The sequence below is a fragment of the Cervus canadensis genome, chromosome 28 (assembly GCF_019320065.1).
Source record: "Cervus canadensis isolate Bull #8, Minnesota chromosome 28, ASM1932006v1, whole genome shotgun sequence".
NCBI classification, from domain to species: Eukaryota; Metazoa; Chordata; class Mammalia; order Artiodactyla; family Cervidae; genus Cervus; species Cervus canadensis.
This window is the reverse complement of record NC_057413.1, coordinates 40,761,038-40,773,863: the sequence shown is the minus strand read 5'-3', so window position 1 is coordinate 40,773,863 and position 12,826 is coordinate 40,761,038. Positions and strand designations below refer to the sequence as shown.

General features: G+C 55.1%; 1 protein-coding gene across 11 annotated transcripts in view; it reads right to left on the bottom strand.

Moving 5' to 3' along the window:
• The window catches only part of ZNF76 (zinc finger protein 76), a 28,173-nt gene continuing 15,347 nt past the window's right edge, over window positions 1-12,826 (bottom strand). For 2 of the 11 annotated variants that reach the window (XM_043449209.1, XM_043449210.1), the window contains exons 3-14: window positions 9,498-9,608; window positions 9,305-9,365; window positions 7,881-8,139; window positions 5,791-5,907; window positions 5,377-5,452; window positions 4,702-4,827; window positions 4,430-4,609; window positions 3,403-3,636; window positions 3,149-3,312; window positions 2,263-2,427; window positions 1,385-1,498; window positions 1-848 (exon numbers count right to left, since the gene is read on the bottom strand). In XM_043449209.1, coding sequence (XP_043305144.1) covers window positions 744-848; window positions 1,385-1,498; window positions 2,263-2,427; window positions 3,149-3,312; window positions 3,403-3,636; window positions 4,430-4,609; window positions 4,702-4,827; window positions 5,377-5,452; window positions 5,791-5,907; window positions 7,881-8,139; window positions 9,305-9,365; window positions 9,498-9,608 — 1,712 coding nt within the window. In that variant the 3' untranslated portion in view covers window positions 1-743. Of the gene's footprint in view, window positions 849-1,384; window positions 1,499-2,262; window positions 2,428-3,148; window positions 3,313-3,402; window positions 3,637-4,429; window positions 4,610-4,701; window positions 4,828-5,376; window positions 5,453-5,790; window positions 5,908-7,880; window positions 8,140-9,304; window positions 9,383-9,497; window positions 9,609-12,826 lie in introns of all 11 variants that reach the window. The other 9 variants (XM_043449212.1, XM_043449213.1, XM_043449211.1 and 6 more) reach the window with 9 other exon arrangements.

Below are 12,826 nucleotides of genomic sequence, written 5' to 3'. Positions count from 1 at the left end.
CCAGGTGGAAACTTGGAACTTTTATTAAATACTCATTCACCCATTTGCCACCACCATCCAGAGCAGGAAAAAAAATTATCAAAATGGAATTAAAAAAAATAAAACAAATTACACCTGATCCCCAGTATGTACAAGGTCATTCCTGGCCTCTCTGCCACAGCTGCGGAGAGGCTGGGGAGCAGCTGGGGTGGGCGTGGGGCTGGGCACCTTTCTCCAGCCACGGGCCCCTGAGCGATTCTGACTGTGGTGGCAGAAAGTCCCTGGCCTCCGGGGAGGTGTTTATTGCTGAGAGGGGCAGGGCTGGGCCCGCTCTGCCCCTACTGGGCGAAAGAGCTGTCTGACTGTTCCCAGAGTGGGCAATGACCAGTTGGGAGTAGAGGACCAGTCCCAAGAGCAGCCCCAATCGCCACCTGAGAAGGGGGATGGATCGAGGGCAGGACGGGTGTTTTCCAGAGAGGAGAGAGGGTGCTCAGCTGATTCTGGGGGGAGGACACCCCAGTGCAGCCTGCTGATCAAGCTTGTCCTCCTTAGCTCCTGAGGATGACGCACGCCCCTGATTCCAGCTGCCCGGCCCTCCTTGGGGGCAGGGCTCCTGTGCCCTTCAGGCCGTTTTCCTGCTGCCTTCTTGCCTCAGAGGCCTGTGTGGCCACCTGCACGTCAGCCACAGCCTGGGCCCTTGGAGGCAAGGATGCCTGTGCGGCCCAGCACCTCCTTCAGCGCGGTGTGGGACCCAGCCCGCGGGCTCAGCAGCCGCTCTCCGACTCTGCAGTCTCCAGGGTCACCGCCTCCTGCTGCATGGCAGCAGTGGCCACGCTGATGGCCTCCTCTAAGGTCTGCTGCTCCTCCAGCTGTGGAGAAGGAAGGAGAGAGTGAGACCTTCCCTCCCAGGTCCCAGTGGTAGGGTATGTGGTCTACTCTTTTGAATGTCCTCCACCTACCCAATGTCACACACACCTGAGCACTCAGTAGGGCCCCAGGAAACAGGAAGTTCACTGATAGAACCCTTTTAGGCTAGGCATGGTGAGGAGCCATGGAATGGTCCAGGGTCAGACAGAGCAGCTTGCTCATGGCAGGGGAATGGCGGGTTGGAATAATCATCTACTTCAGCCCCCTTATTTTCCAGATGAAGGAACAGGGACACGAAGAAATGAAGGGTTGAGACTGCAAGGCAGACTGCCATGAAAGTTACCATGAAGGTCAGAAGGGGCTCCCCACCCTGCCTCAGTGAAGGAAGAGCCTGGGCCTGAGACAGGTGTGTGGATGCGGGCAGGAAGGGCTCTGTCCTCTGAAATGGGCACCTTCAGACCCGAATGCTGTCCTCTCCTAGTCCTGCTCCGAGTGCCCCTGCCCTTCCTGCTGCTTCTCCAGCCCCCAGCCCCCTCACCTGCACCGCAATGTGAGTTCCGTTGGCTGTGGCCAGCAGCGCCACCTGCTGATGATGAAGGGATGCTACACTTGAGTCCTCAGCCACCACAGTCCCAGAGGTAATGATTGTGACCTGAAACATATATTAAGAACGAGGTTTTCCAACCTACCTACATTATTCTCCCAACCCCCAATCCAAAAAAATCCCTTCAAGCAAGGTGGCTGGGAACAACCCAGAAGGAAATGAATAAAATCATTATGAGTCAGATTAATGAACTAGCTTGGGGCTCAGAGCTAAGTGGGGGTTGTGGTGGTGGCGGTGGTGGTTTAGTCGCTAAGTTGTGTCCGACTCGAGACCCCATGCACTAGAACCCACCAGATTCCTCCTTCCATGGAATTTTCCAGACAAGAACACTGGAGTGGGTTGCTATTTCCTTCTCCAGGGGATCTTCCCAACCCAGGAATCGAACCTGGGTCTCCTGCATTGCAGGCAGATGCTTTTACTGTCTGAGCCAACAGGGAAGCCCTAAGTGGGGCTGTATGTTTCTTTAACTTACAGCCAACTTAATTTATGAATTTTGAGCCATAGAAGGACAGAGCTGTAAAAGGCCCCAGAGGTAACTTAATACTCTCATTTGAAAATGGACTAAAGCTCATGGAAAAGTAACGTGCAACATGCCTATGGCAGCAAGCAAACTGTCTCTTGACTCTCAGAGCAATGCTTGTCAACAAAGGAGAGTTGCTGATGACCCGGAGGAGCTGTAGGGAAGACGCTTTATCTGTGGGAATCTTGGTCCTTCTAAGAAGGCTGGACTAATTTAGCCCGCACTTTAAGGCCCGTCCCACAGAAAGGAAGGACAAGAGAGGAAGAATCCCAAGCAAACCGCCTGGTCGTACGGGCTGTGTCTGGGTGCCATCGGCGCTGACCATGGCGACTGTGTGTGCGCCAGAGGTGGCAAGGTCATCGTCGTGACTGGGGATGGCAAGGGTGGTGCTGCCATGCTGGGTCACCATACTGATGGCGCTCCCCAGGGCCTGCAGGTCTTCTGGGGACAGGCTGACCTGCCAACAGGAAGGAGGAAGATGAGCTAGGAGCGGAGGGGAGGGTTGTCTGAGGGCCCCTAGGCAGATGGACCTGCTCTTTCAGGTTTGCTTATTGGTAGACTAGAGGATCAGCTTCCTGTCACAGGGGGAGGGGTCAGGACAAGCAAGTGAAATAGGCCCTGGTTGCAAAGAGAGGCTACACTGGAAGAACTCTGCTGACCACGTCTATTCACCACCACTTTGCCTCAGGGCTCTGTTCCATGCAATTCAGGGTCTCTACCCAATTTCATCCTCATATCAACTCTAAGAGTCATAGGTGCACTTGCCAGTGAGAGTGCAGACAAAGGTCAGGTTATACTGCTGGCGAGAAAGCCCAGCTTTCCAGATGCCACCCCATGCTCTGGCCCATACACCAACGTGCCTCTCTGCAGGAGGACATCCAAGTGTTTGACTCAGACAAACAGGACCTGTCAGCCCTCAAGTAAAAAGCGAAACTAGCAGCTGTGCTCCAGAAGCCCCCGAGACTGAGCTGGAGCACGGGCAGGAGGAGCAGGGGGCCTGTGTTACAGGGAGTTGGTAGCCTCGGCCTCAGCTCTTGAGATCCACAAGGGCAAAAAAGAGAACCTGGGTGAAGATGGCGCTATTAGAACCTGGAGCTCCCCAGAGAGAGCTCCCCAGAGAAAGAGGGAGGGCGTACCAGCCAGAGGGGCCCAGCCACCCCTCGCCCCCTGGCCTGTACCTGCTGGGCACCATCCTGAGTGATCAGAGCCACCTGGGGGGCCCCGTCCTCCTCGGTCACCATAGCCACTTGGGTCGGGAGGTCATCGCCCTCTTCCTTCACCTCCGACACGTAAGCAATGCGGGGTCGCTTGGGGGGCGGGCTCTCCTCGGCTGCAGAGGCGGCTGGGAGAGGAGCGCCTGGGCTGACACCTGCCCCCAGGTGGTCGCGGGGCGGCCTGGCTTGTCCCCTCACCTCCTGCCCACACCCCTCACCCTCGAGCTGCTGCTGCTCGTAAAGGGCCTGCTCGCTCTCCTCCGTGGCCTCCAGCTCGCCGTGGGCGCTGCGCTTGTGCATGGCCAGGGTGGAGGTCTGCCGGTAGGTCTTCCCGCAGGTGCTGCAGGTGTAGGGCTTGCAGTGTGTGTGCACCACGTGGTGCTTATACAGGCTCGAGTACTCGGTGAAGCGCTTCCCGCAGCCTGGCACCGTGCAAACGTACGGCTTCTCCCCTGGGGACACTGGGCTGTGAGGGGCGGGGCCTGGGGCTGGCAAGGGGGAAACTAGGGGAGCAGGAGTGAGGGACAGGGTTGGCGAAGAGAGAGCCAGGGAGGAAGAGGGGCTGAGATCTGGGACTCCAAAGGGACAGAGCTGGGGAAGGTGGCCAGCGGCAGAGACAGAGGAAGTGAGTGTGGGACCACGGGGCCTGCAGACAAGGTGGAGAGAAGACGGGGAGGTGGGCAAGGCTGAGGCTAGTGAAGGGGCTGTGGGGGGCACCAGGGCCTTGTGAACAGCAGGAGACAGAGGGGGTGGCGATGGGGACATGCCAGGTGTGATGGCAGAGGGAGGGGACGCGTGCGTCTGAGAAATGACACAGAAGCTGGACAGGGACGCAACACTGGGGAAGGGTGAGGACACACGGGAGTCACATGGACAGTGGACGACGTAAGGAGCTGAAGACGACATTTCACTCTGCTTTCTCCCCATTGTGCCTGACCCTGGCCTTTATCTGGGAGCTCAGCTGGAGAGGGGGATTTCAGGTGGGTGTAGATGGGGCAGGGGCTAACAAGGCCCGCAGTGCCCATCAGATCAGCCCCAACTGGAAATCGAGGAACTGCTTGCTCACTGCAAGTGAAAGAGCAGTTCTGGGGGCACAGCTGGAACCGGGGAACCCTGTGCCCCGCCCACGGACCAGCCTGCAATGACCCTCTGGGCTAGGTGTTGAGAAGGTGTCTCAGGTCAGAAGCCTTCGGTAGGGGGGCTGGGGCCTCGGAGGGGGAGGCTCGCGCATGCCAGCTGGCCCACCTGTGTGGATGCGCACGTGATTCTTGTAGTTGGTGGCGCTGGTGAAGCCGCGGCCACAGTGGGGCTCGGGGCAGGTGTAGGGCCGCTCGCCCGTGTGGGTGCGCACATGTACCTTGCGGATGTTAGATGTAGTGAAGGAGCGGCCGCAGCCCTCGAAGGGGCACCGGAAGGGGCGTTCACCTGTGGAGACCCGCTGTGTGAGGGCGGCTCAGCAATGAGCCCCGGGCAGTGGCCAGGTCCTAACTGGGCTGGGCGGGCCGGGCCCGGCCTACCAGTGTGGGTCCGGACGTGCTTCTGCAAGTCTCCTGAGGTCTTGAAGGCCTTGCTGCACAGCTCCTCTGGGCACTTGTATGGCTTCTCACCAGTGTGGGTGCGCATGTGGCTCTTCAGCCCATATCCTGTCCCCGGGGGAGGGGCAGGGGTGAGAAGAGCACAGGGCAGGGCCTTGTCTTCACCACCTTGTCTTCCTAATAAGGCAGAGGCTCTCTCCCTTAAGGTGTGCCCCGTGAGGCTCTGAGCCTCCTTTGGCACAAAGCGCCCGTGTCTGCCGCCGTCCCGCCGCTGCCGGGGCAGAGAAGTGGGGCTGGGGCAGTGGTCCCTGCTCCCCGCCCTGTCCAGGGTCAGCTGGCGCCATTCCAGAACCCGTGGAAGAGGAGACCTGGAGAACCTATGACCTCAGGGCCTCAACTGAGAGGGAAAATGAAATCCAGAGGGAGGCAACCCCTCCAACCACTGGCACCCCCCACTGGTCTCTATCAGGGCTGCTTCTTGCCTCCATGACAGGGTTTCCTCCAGTGACACTGCCCTGCAGTTGGAGCACTGAGCCCGCAGTTTCTTCCGGAAGGCAGCCTGGTGCTTGGCTCCCTTGAGGGAACATTCAGAGCTAATCTAGAACCCTTATCCCTCAACTGGAAGCAGTCCACCTTGGTCTCCATCCAGTAGGTTACCTGTGGCAAAGGCCTTTCCACAGCTGGGGAAATCACACCTGTATGGACGGTCACCGGTATGAGCTCTCTCGTGCACCTGTGAGGACAAGCAACCACGTCATTCAGAGGGGAGAGGGTATGAATGGGCTCTGTGGTTTCTTCAGGGCCCAGAGTATCAGCACTGGCCGCCTCCTTTATTTTGCTTCCTCCTCAGCGGAGATGCCGCCTCCAGGGAGCCTCCCTTGATTCCCTTCCCACCTGCACTCTTCATGGGTGTCACAGCCCCCCGCGCGGACACTGCTATACACGCATCTTTTCCTTCCAGGGGGCAGTGAGCAACCTGAGGTCAGGGACCAGTTCCAGTCAAAGCGGGAGGGCAGGATTACAGCCTGCTGGGCAGACGGCAAGGCTGAGAGCTCTCTGCAGCCACCTTACCTTTAAGTGATGCGCGGTGGTGTAGAGACGCCCACAGCCCTTGTATCCACAGCGGAATGCTCTGTCCCCAACCTGTTGTCCTTTGCCATTATGAGGAGCCTGGCTCTCATGCAGAACCTGAGGGGAAAAAATCTTGGGGTCCCTATATGTATTCTCCTTGAAGAAGGAAGGGAAGAGGTGGGACACAGGGCCCGGTTGGCAGTTTAAGACCCAATAAACAGGGTTAAACCTACCAAGGGGGAGAAGCACAACCTGGGTGATCGAGCTAGACAGACGGAACAGACGCTGAGCGTGCTGCAGAAGAAACAGGGCTGGCCAATGGAGTCACCACCCAGCTCTGAAGGATACAGAGACGACTAAGTGTCATTGAGGCTCTGACTTCTTGGGGAGAAAGGGCATGTCTTAGATGGGCAGGTAAGGTGGGGGCAGGAGTGGTCGCAACGGCCACACTTGAGCTGGACTGAGGGCCAGCTGCCCCCCTTCTGACCATCAACCATGGAGGCTGCCGCTGCGGACACGTTTATCCTCTGACAGGAGGAGATTCCCTCCTCCCTGGGGAAACCTGTGTTCGGAAGGGGCACTGCCAAGGGCCTGGCTATGGGGAGCAGCTCACCTGGGCTCACCAGAAGCGAGGTGGCCACAACCAACAAAGTGCATAGGTGTCCAGGGCAGGGGCCTGCGAGTCCCACAGAAGCCCATTCTACCTGCAGCACCTGGCTACTGACAAGCCCTTCCTTTCCCCCTCTCCTGCCCAAAACCATTCCACACCAGCCTCTGGCTCCAGGAAGCCTTACTGTTCTGCTTTCCTGGGCGGAGTCCAGCTGGGACTGTCCCTTAATCTTTGTTTCTGGGACACTGTGGCCTTCCCAGGAGTTCTTGAAACTGAACTCTGGAAGGCGTGGTGAGCAGGAGTCAAAGAAGGGAGGCCAAATCCACGGCGGGTCTGTCTAGTCAGCTCCAGGTCAAGGGGTCAGGCAGCTGACAAAGTTTCCTGGACACTCAAGTAGCTGGTGGGTGGCAGGAGAGGGTCACAGGTGGCTGGGCCTGCTTGGCAGGCTAACCCAGTCAGGCATTCATATTTTATACCCATGTCCCACTGGTTCTTGAGGGAATCAAAAAACTTCAGGGCTGGAAGCGACCCTCTGAGAGCATCTGGCCCCAACTCATCATATGAGATGGGAACAAGTGGAGGCCTCCGAGGGGAGTGACTGAGGCCACACGAGGCAGAGGCAGAGCCACAGATTTCAGGGCTCCCAGTTAAAGCCTGGCTGTCTTTCCAACAGCAGTGAGCTTCTAAAACACACTGACAGCATGGGGGTGGGAGTGGGCACAGCCCAGAGAGGCCTACTGCAAAGTTTTGTAGTGTCTTTTCAACTTGAAAAGACACAAGGACTTCCTCTTCTCTTCCATGATATAGCCATACTAGTTTAATTATAAGAACAACTCCCCCAGTCCCTGGGTAAAATGCACGCTCCAGGAAGCCCTGCCACATCCACCCTGAGGTGCTGTAATTCAGCCGGGGAGGGAGGACCCTGGTCTGGAAGGCTCTCAGATCTCTGACCAGTTTCCCCTATAGGCAGGACCACAGCCCCGGCAGAGAGAGCCTAGACTGACTAATGTTTGGAAAGCCAACATCCTTTTCCTTCGCAGCTGAGCTACTGTGCAAGCCCCGGGTTCCAAGAATCCCAGCTGCTCTGGTGCATCTGCTCTCGTCACTGCCTACTGAGGTTATTTTCCCAAGTGACTTAATGAGTCGCAGAGAAGAAATAAACACAAGAACATCTGACCTCAGCGGACTGGAAAACTAATAAAAGTCACTGGCAAAGGTTTTCTCAGACAGTGCAGCCAAAGTGAAGCTGGGCCTAAATTCCCACCGTACGGGTATAACTGTTTCTTACAGCTGCCTTCCCTCTGCAGAGACGCATAAACAGCGTGAGTGCACACAGCCGTTGGCGGCCCCAGCCGGGCTGTGATGCTTGCCCCAGAAGATGACACGTGAGAGGTGAGTCGGGGGAGCCAGGCGAGGGGTCACAGGGAGCAGCCCGGTCCTGTCCAGGCGCAGGACCAGCCCCGCCCTCTAGAGAGCTCACCTTGCTGGCGTACTGCTCCAGGGCTACCACCGTGTCCGCGCTGAAGCCCTCATCCTCCTCTGCAGCCAGGTCCTCCAGGCCCACCTCTGTCTGCACGGCCAGGATGGTGCCATCTGATGGCACGGCCATGGGGTGGTGAATGTAGGCGGTGGAGCCATCTTCCAGCTGGACAGCTTCCAGGGCACTGGGGTCATAGCCCTCTGCGGGGAACATGCGGTTAGCCCAGATGCTGCACAAGGGCAAGAGACGCGGCTGGGACCTGGGCGTTGAGGTAAGGAGAGGTACATATACCGAGGCGGGTCTTAGCCTCGGGGTTCTCCTGCTCCCCCACCTTGGTGGCCCGCTCTGACTGGCCCTCCCTCTCGGGCCCCCTCTCCTAAGGATGAGGTCTCCTAGGGAGTACCGACTGGGAACGCACAAGCTTGGTGAGCACCTGAGAGGACCAGCATCTTGGCCAAGACGGCCGTAAGAACCTCCTGACTGGTGGCCCCTCACCCCGTCCTGTTCCCTCCAGGCAGCACAGCACCCAGAGGGAGCTCTGCAGGACACACGTGCGGTCTTGTTACCTGACAGCCTAAGCAGTTCAACCGTGCCCATCGGCCTCAGGATAAAAGCCCACACCCTTATTCTGCAGCCCCAGCGCTCTGGCCCCTGTCTGGCTTCACCTCACCCACTCTGCCCTCCCCTCTAGGACTCAAACTCCTGGCAGTTCCCTGAATGTGCCCTTCTTTCTCCCTGCCCACCTCCACCCCCGTTTCCAGGTCACACATGCTGTTCCTTCCATCTGGAGTACTGAACCCTTCTTGCCATTGCTCTTCCCCAGCTAGGCCCACTCCATCCTCCAGCTCCCAGCCCAAGTGTCACTTTCTCAGAAAAGCCCTCCCTGAGTCTGAACCCAGGGAGGTTCAGTTTGCAGTGATCAGTTCATGATGGTTCATTTCAAGCCCTTTCCCCCACTAGATTCTAGGAGAGCAGGGACTATGTCCGATCCTGTTCTCTTTTGTATACTCCACACCTAGTGCCTGGCATGCAGTAATTGCTCAAGAAACTACTTGTAGAAGAAATAAAGCATTATTCTTCAGTACCTTAAAAGCTTCATTCTTAAAAAATGTGACTTAAGTGTGTAGTCCTTGTCTTGGATAATATTACTGGATCCTATTTAAAGCCTTAAGACTTTGTGGCTGTGCTGGAGCCAAAGCTGCCAGGCCCAGGCCACGGACTCCCATGCTCAGCCTCTGAGGGGCAGAAGCAGCTGTTCCTGCGGTCCACACCAGGGAAGGCAGGGGTGCCTGCCAATCCAGGTGAGCGTGGGGCCCACGGCTCCATGTCTCTGCCCCAGCCCCCAAGGTGCACAACGCTATCCCCCGACCACGGCCAGTTCTGCCTCCCTTCCTTCTCCCCAGTCGTGAGGGCTGTGACCCCACCTTTGGGTGTGCGGTGTATGTAGGCCATGCTGCCATCTTCCAGCTGCACGGGTTGTCCATCCTCAAAGGAAAGAGGTTCTGTAATGAGAGCAACGCCTGCCTTTCTCCGGAGCTTGGGGTCGGGGAGCGGGGCCCCTCTGGCGGAGGCTGCCTGGCCTCCCTCATGTGGCAGGGGCGTCCGGGATGCCCTCACCTTTCTGCACTGCCACTTGGTGAATGTACGCAGTGGTCCCATCTTCGAGCTGGATCACTTGCCCTTCAAGAAGCTTGTCTCCTGTGGAGGCAGAAATGGAGAGAAGTGGGCCTGCGCCAGGCCCAGAAGAAGGCTGAGGAACACTTGCCTGCATTAGTAGAGGCCTGTTGGAGGCAGAGTCTGCGCGTCTAAGCACAGCTTAGACATTCTCTAAGTTACCTCACTCCCTGCCTCCCAGGTCTGGGCCTCAGAGGTACTGAGGTAGAGACATCCTGCCATGAACCCTACAGCTCCCAGAAGATACCCCTTCTGTCACTCATAGGAGGAGCAACTTCATTTATTATTCTACCCATGCCACACAAAGCAGGGACTTCCAACCTGGCAGTAAGTTGCTGAGATTGAGCTAAGCGGCAAACAAAGGATTCCCTGAAATCTGGAAAGGCCCCAAATGGATCCAAGTTCAGATCTGACTCAAATTAACTAAATCAAACTACGTTCCCTTGTCTCCCACTGGGGCAGTATGCCGAGACCGAGACCCTTCGATAAGGCAGGATAACTTACAGGTTAAAAGCAAGGAGCTTTGGGGCTTCCCTGGTGGCGCAATGGTAAAGAATCCCTCCGCCAGTGCAGGAGAAACAGGTTTGATCCCTGGTCCAGGAAGATCCCACATGCCATGGAGCACCTACGCCCGTGTGTCACAACTATTGAGCCTGTGCTATAGAGCCAGGAGCCACAAATGTGCCCACACGCAGCAACTACTGAAGCCTGAGCGCCCTAGAGCCCTGCGACAACAGAAGCCACTGCAGCAAGAGAGCAGTCCCCACCCGCTGCAGCCAGAGAAAAGCCTGTGCGGCAACAAAGACCCAGCACAGCACCCCCCACCCACAAAAAAGCAGAGGGCTCTACAACCAGTCCAGACCTCCTGGGTTTGAATTTCAGCTCTACCTCTTACTAGCTGTGTGATCTCAGACAACTTATTTAACTTCTCTGTGCCTCCGTTTCCTCTTCTAAGAGCAAAAGGCTCTTAGATTTAGAATTAGAATTATATAGGCCTCTCCTTATGTCCAGGGAGTCTGGGAGGGAGAAGGGGTAAAGGAAGTGAGAAAGGGAAGAAGGGAGACTGAAGACTCAATGACAAGTGGTTTCTTTGTTCATTTACTTACAAGTTTTAAGACCAGACAGTTAGTTCTGGCTCACCTCTGCTGATGTCTACCCTTCAGAAGAATTCCCAAACTTGTCCCCAAACTTGAGTTTTCTTGGGTCTGTAACTCACAGTTCTACAACCCAGCCAGAGGTAGGTAACGTGGGGACAAAGGTAGGAAGCAGGAGAGAAATGCAGTTGAGACAAGGGGAGAGCAACCCCCTCTTCCCTCCTGCCCAGCAAGCAGCAGGCTACCCTGCCTTTGAACACCTTAGCTGCCCTGCCAGGGGCACCAGTACTTGGGGATCTGAAAGTATCAGCAGAGCTTTTGCTAGGAGAGTGGGTACTGCTGCAAGGCAGGAAACAAGATGCCAAGAAGAGTTATTAAGGGAAAATTCTCAACCTAGAACTTCTTCTAACAAGCAGAGACGACAATGGGGAGAGGCGTGGGGTGCTGGTGGTGGGGAGAAGAGCTGACTGTCAGGGCCCTCGTGCCCCACTGCAGAGGTGACTGGAGGTTCCATTTTGCCTGGAATGGTCCCGGTGCCTTTATTCATAGCATGTTCTTCCACTCTCCAAAGTGTCAGCTTTGAATAACACATTTCATGCTTACCCTGTTTATAGGTAAGTCTCATCACATTTGAGGGCTTCTGACTGGCTGAGCTGGGCCCAGACAGAGCTGCCTGCTGACAGAGATGAAAGCGCGCTGGTTGAGAGCATCAGAGGTGCTCACCTGCAAGAGCGCTGCCTTTCAGGACAGTGAAGCTCTGGTTCCTCAAGGCCAGCTCTACTCTAAGCAGTGTGAAATCTGCTGGGTGTGTGTGTGTGTGCATGCATGTAAGGACACACTATAGCACCATGGAGGAAGGAGAGAACAGAGCCAGGAGAATGACAGGAGAAAGATATAAATGGGCAGGTAAAGAGATCATCCAGACATAAGAAGGAAAGATGTAAGAAAAGAGAGTGGCTTTCCAAGGCCAAGCGTAGCCACTTTTTTTTTTTTTTTTCTCATTCATTCAACCATTAATTTGTAACAGAAGACTGAGGCAAAGGAAATACCCGGGTCCACAGAGTAAACGCAGCCTGATCGACAGGTCCTGAGTTCTTCCATCCCACTGAGACTGCTGTGAGAGGGCAAAGACCTCTGATGGGAAGGCTGCAAACAGAAGGCTGCAGGCTTCACAAGTGTTCTAGAGAAGTCCATTCTCAAGAAAACAAAGCCAGCCAGCTCCACACGTCATCATATGGAAAGAGCCTACCAATGCTATTAAGGAGCCTCTTTGTTGTCATCAGGAAGCAGCCGATTTAACATGAAATCAACAATTTATAAGCTTGGGACCTGAAATACATTTTGACAATGTGTTGAAACGAAGGAGGGCAGTGCTGCAATGACAGTGGAGAAATGAGGACTGCAGTGCTCACAGAGTCCAGAAAAGGCAAAATATAGAGGAGGAATGAGGCAGTGTTCGGCCAGTGCTGTCCAAGAAAGACACACATGCCATCTGGCGTGCCTGTAAATGCTGGCGAAAAGAAGGAGCTTGTCAGGACAGTGAGTGTCCTGGCCAGAAGGCCCTGCTTTTCAACAATGCTCTGTTCTGACTCCATGCCCCCTTGAATTTAGGTTCCTCGAGAATTTTAATTTCAGGTAAATCTGAATTGCAGATAAACAATGAAGGTTTTTTTTTTTAGTTCTTGGTGTTACGTTACTGCTTTTAGTATTTAATCTTATGTTTATACATAGCTTTCTCATGCAGTATTTGGAACATACTTACACTACAAAATTATTCATTGTTTATCTGTAATTAAAATTTAACTATGTGCCCTGTACATTTTTTCTGGTCACCCTAGTGGGGCCTAAGGCATGAGATCTATGCTTGGGTGACCCCCTTACCTGGAACCTAAAGAGTATGTTATACATGGTGTATGCTCAGAAGATAGTTTGATTGCTTAAACTTGCTTAAATTAAATGAACTACTTCTAGAAAGAACTGAGAAAACTGGATAGGGAATATTTGAAAAGCAGGAAGACACAAGCAGCACTGTGTTCATCCATGACAGAAATATTTATCAACTTCTTACCACACATAAGGGAATCTTGGCTCCTGTAGCTAGGCTAATCTGATTTTCTAGCCTCCCTAGGTGGCATTATATTTTAGAGTTACTTTTTTATCAATCACTTTGAGATATTC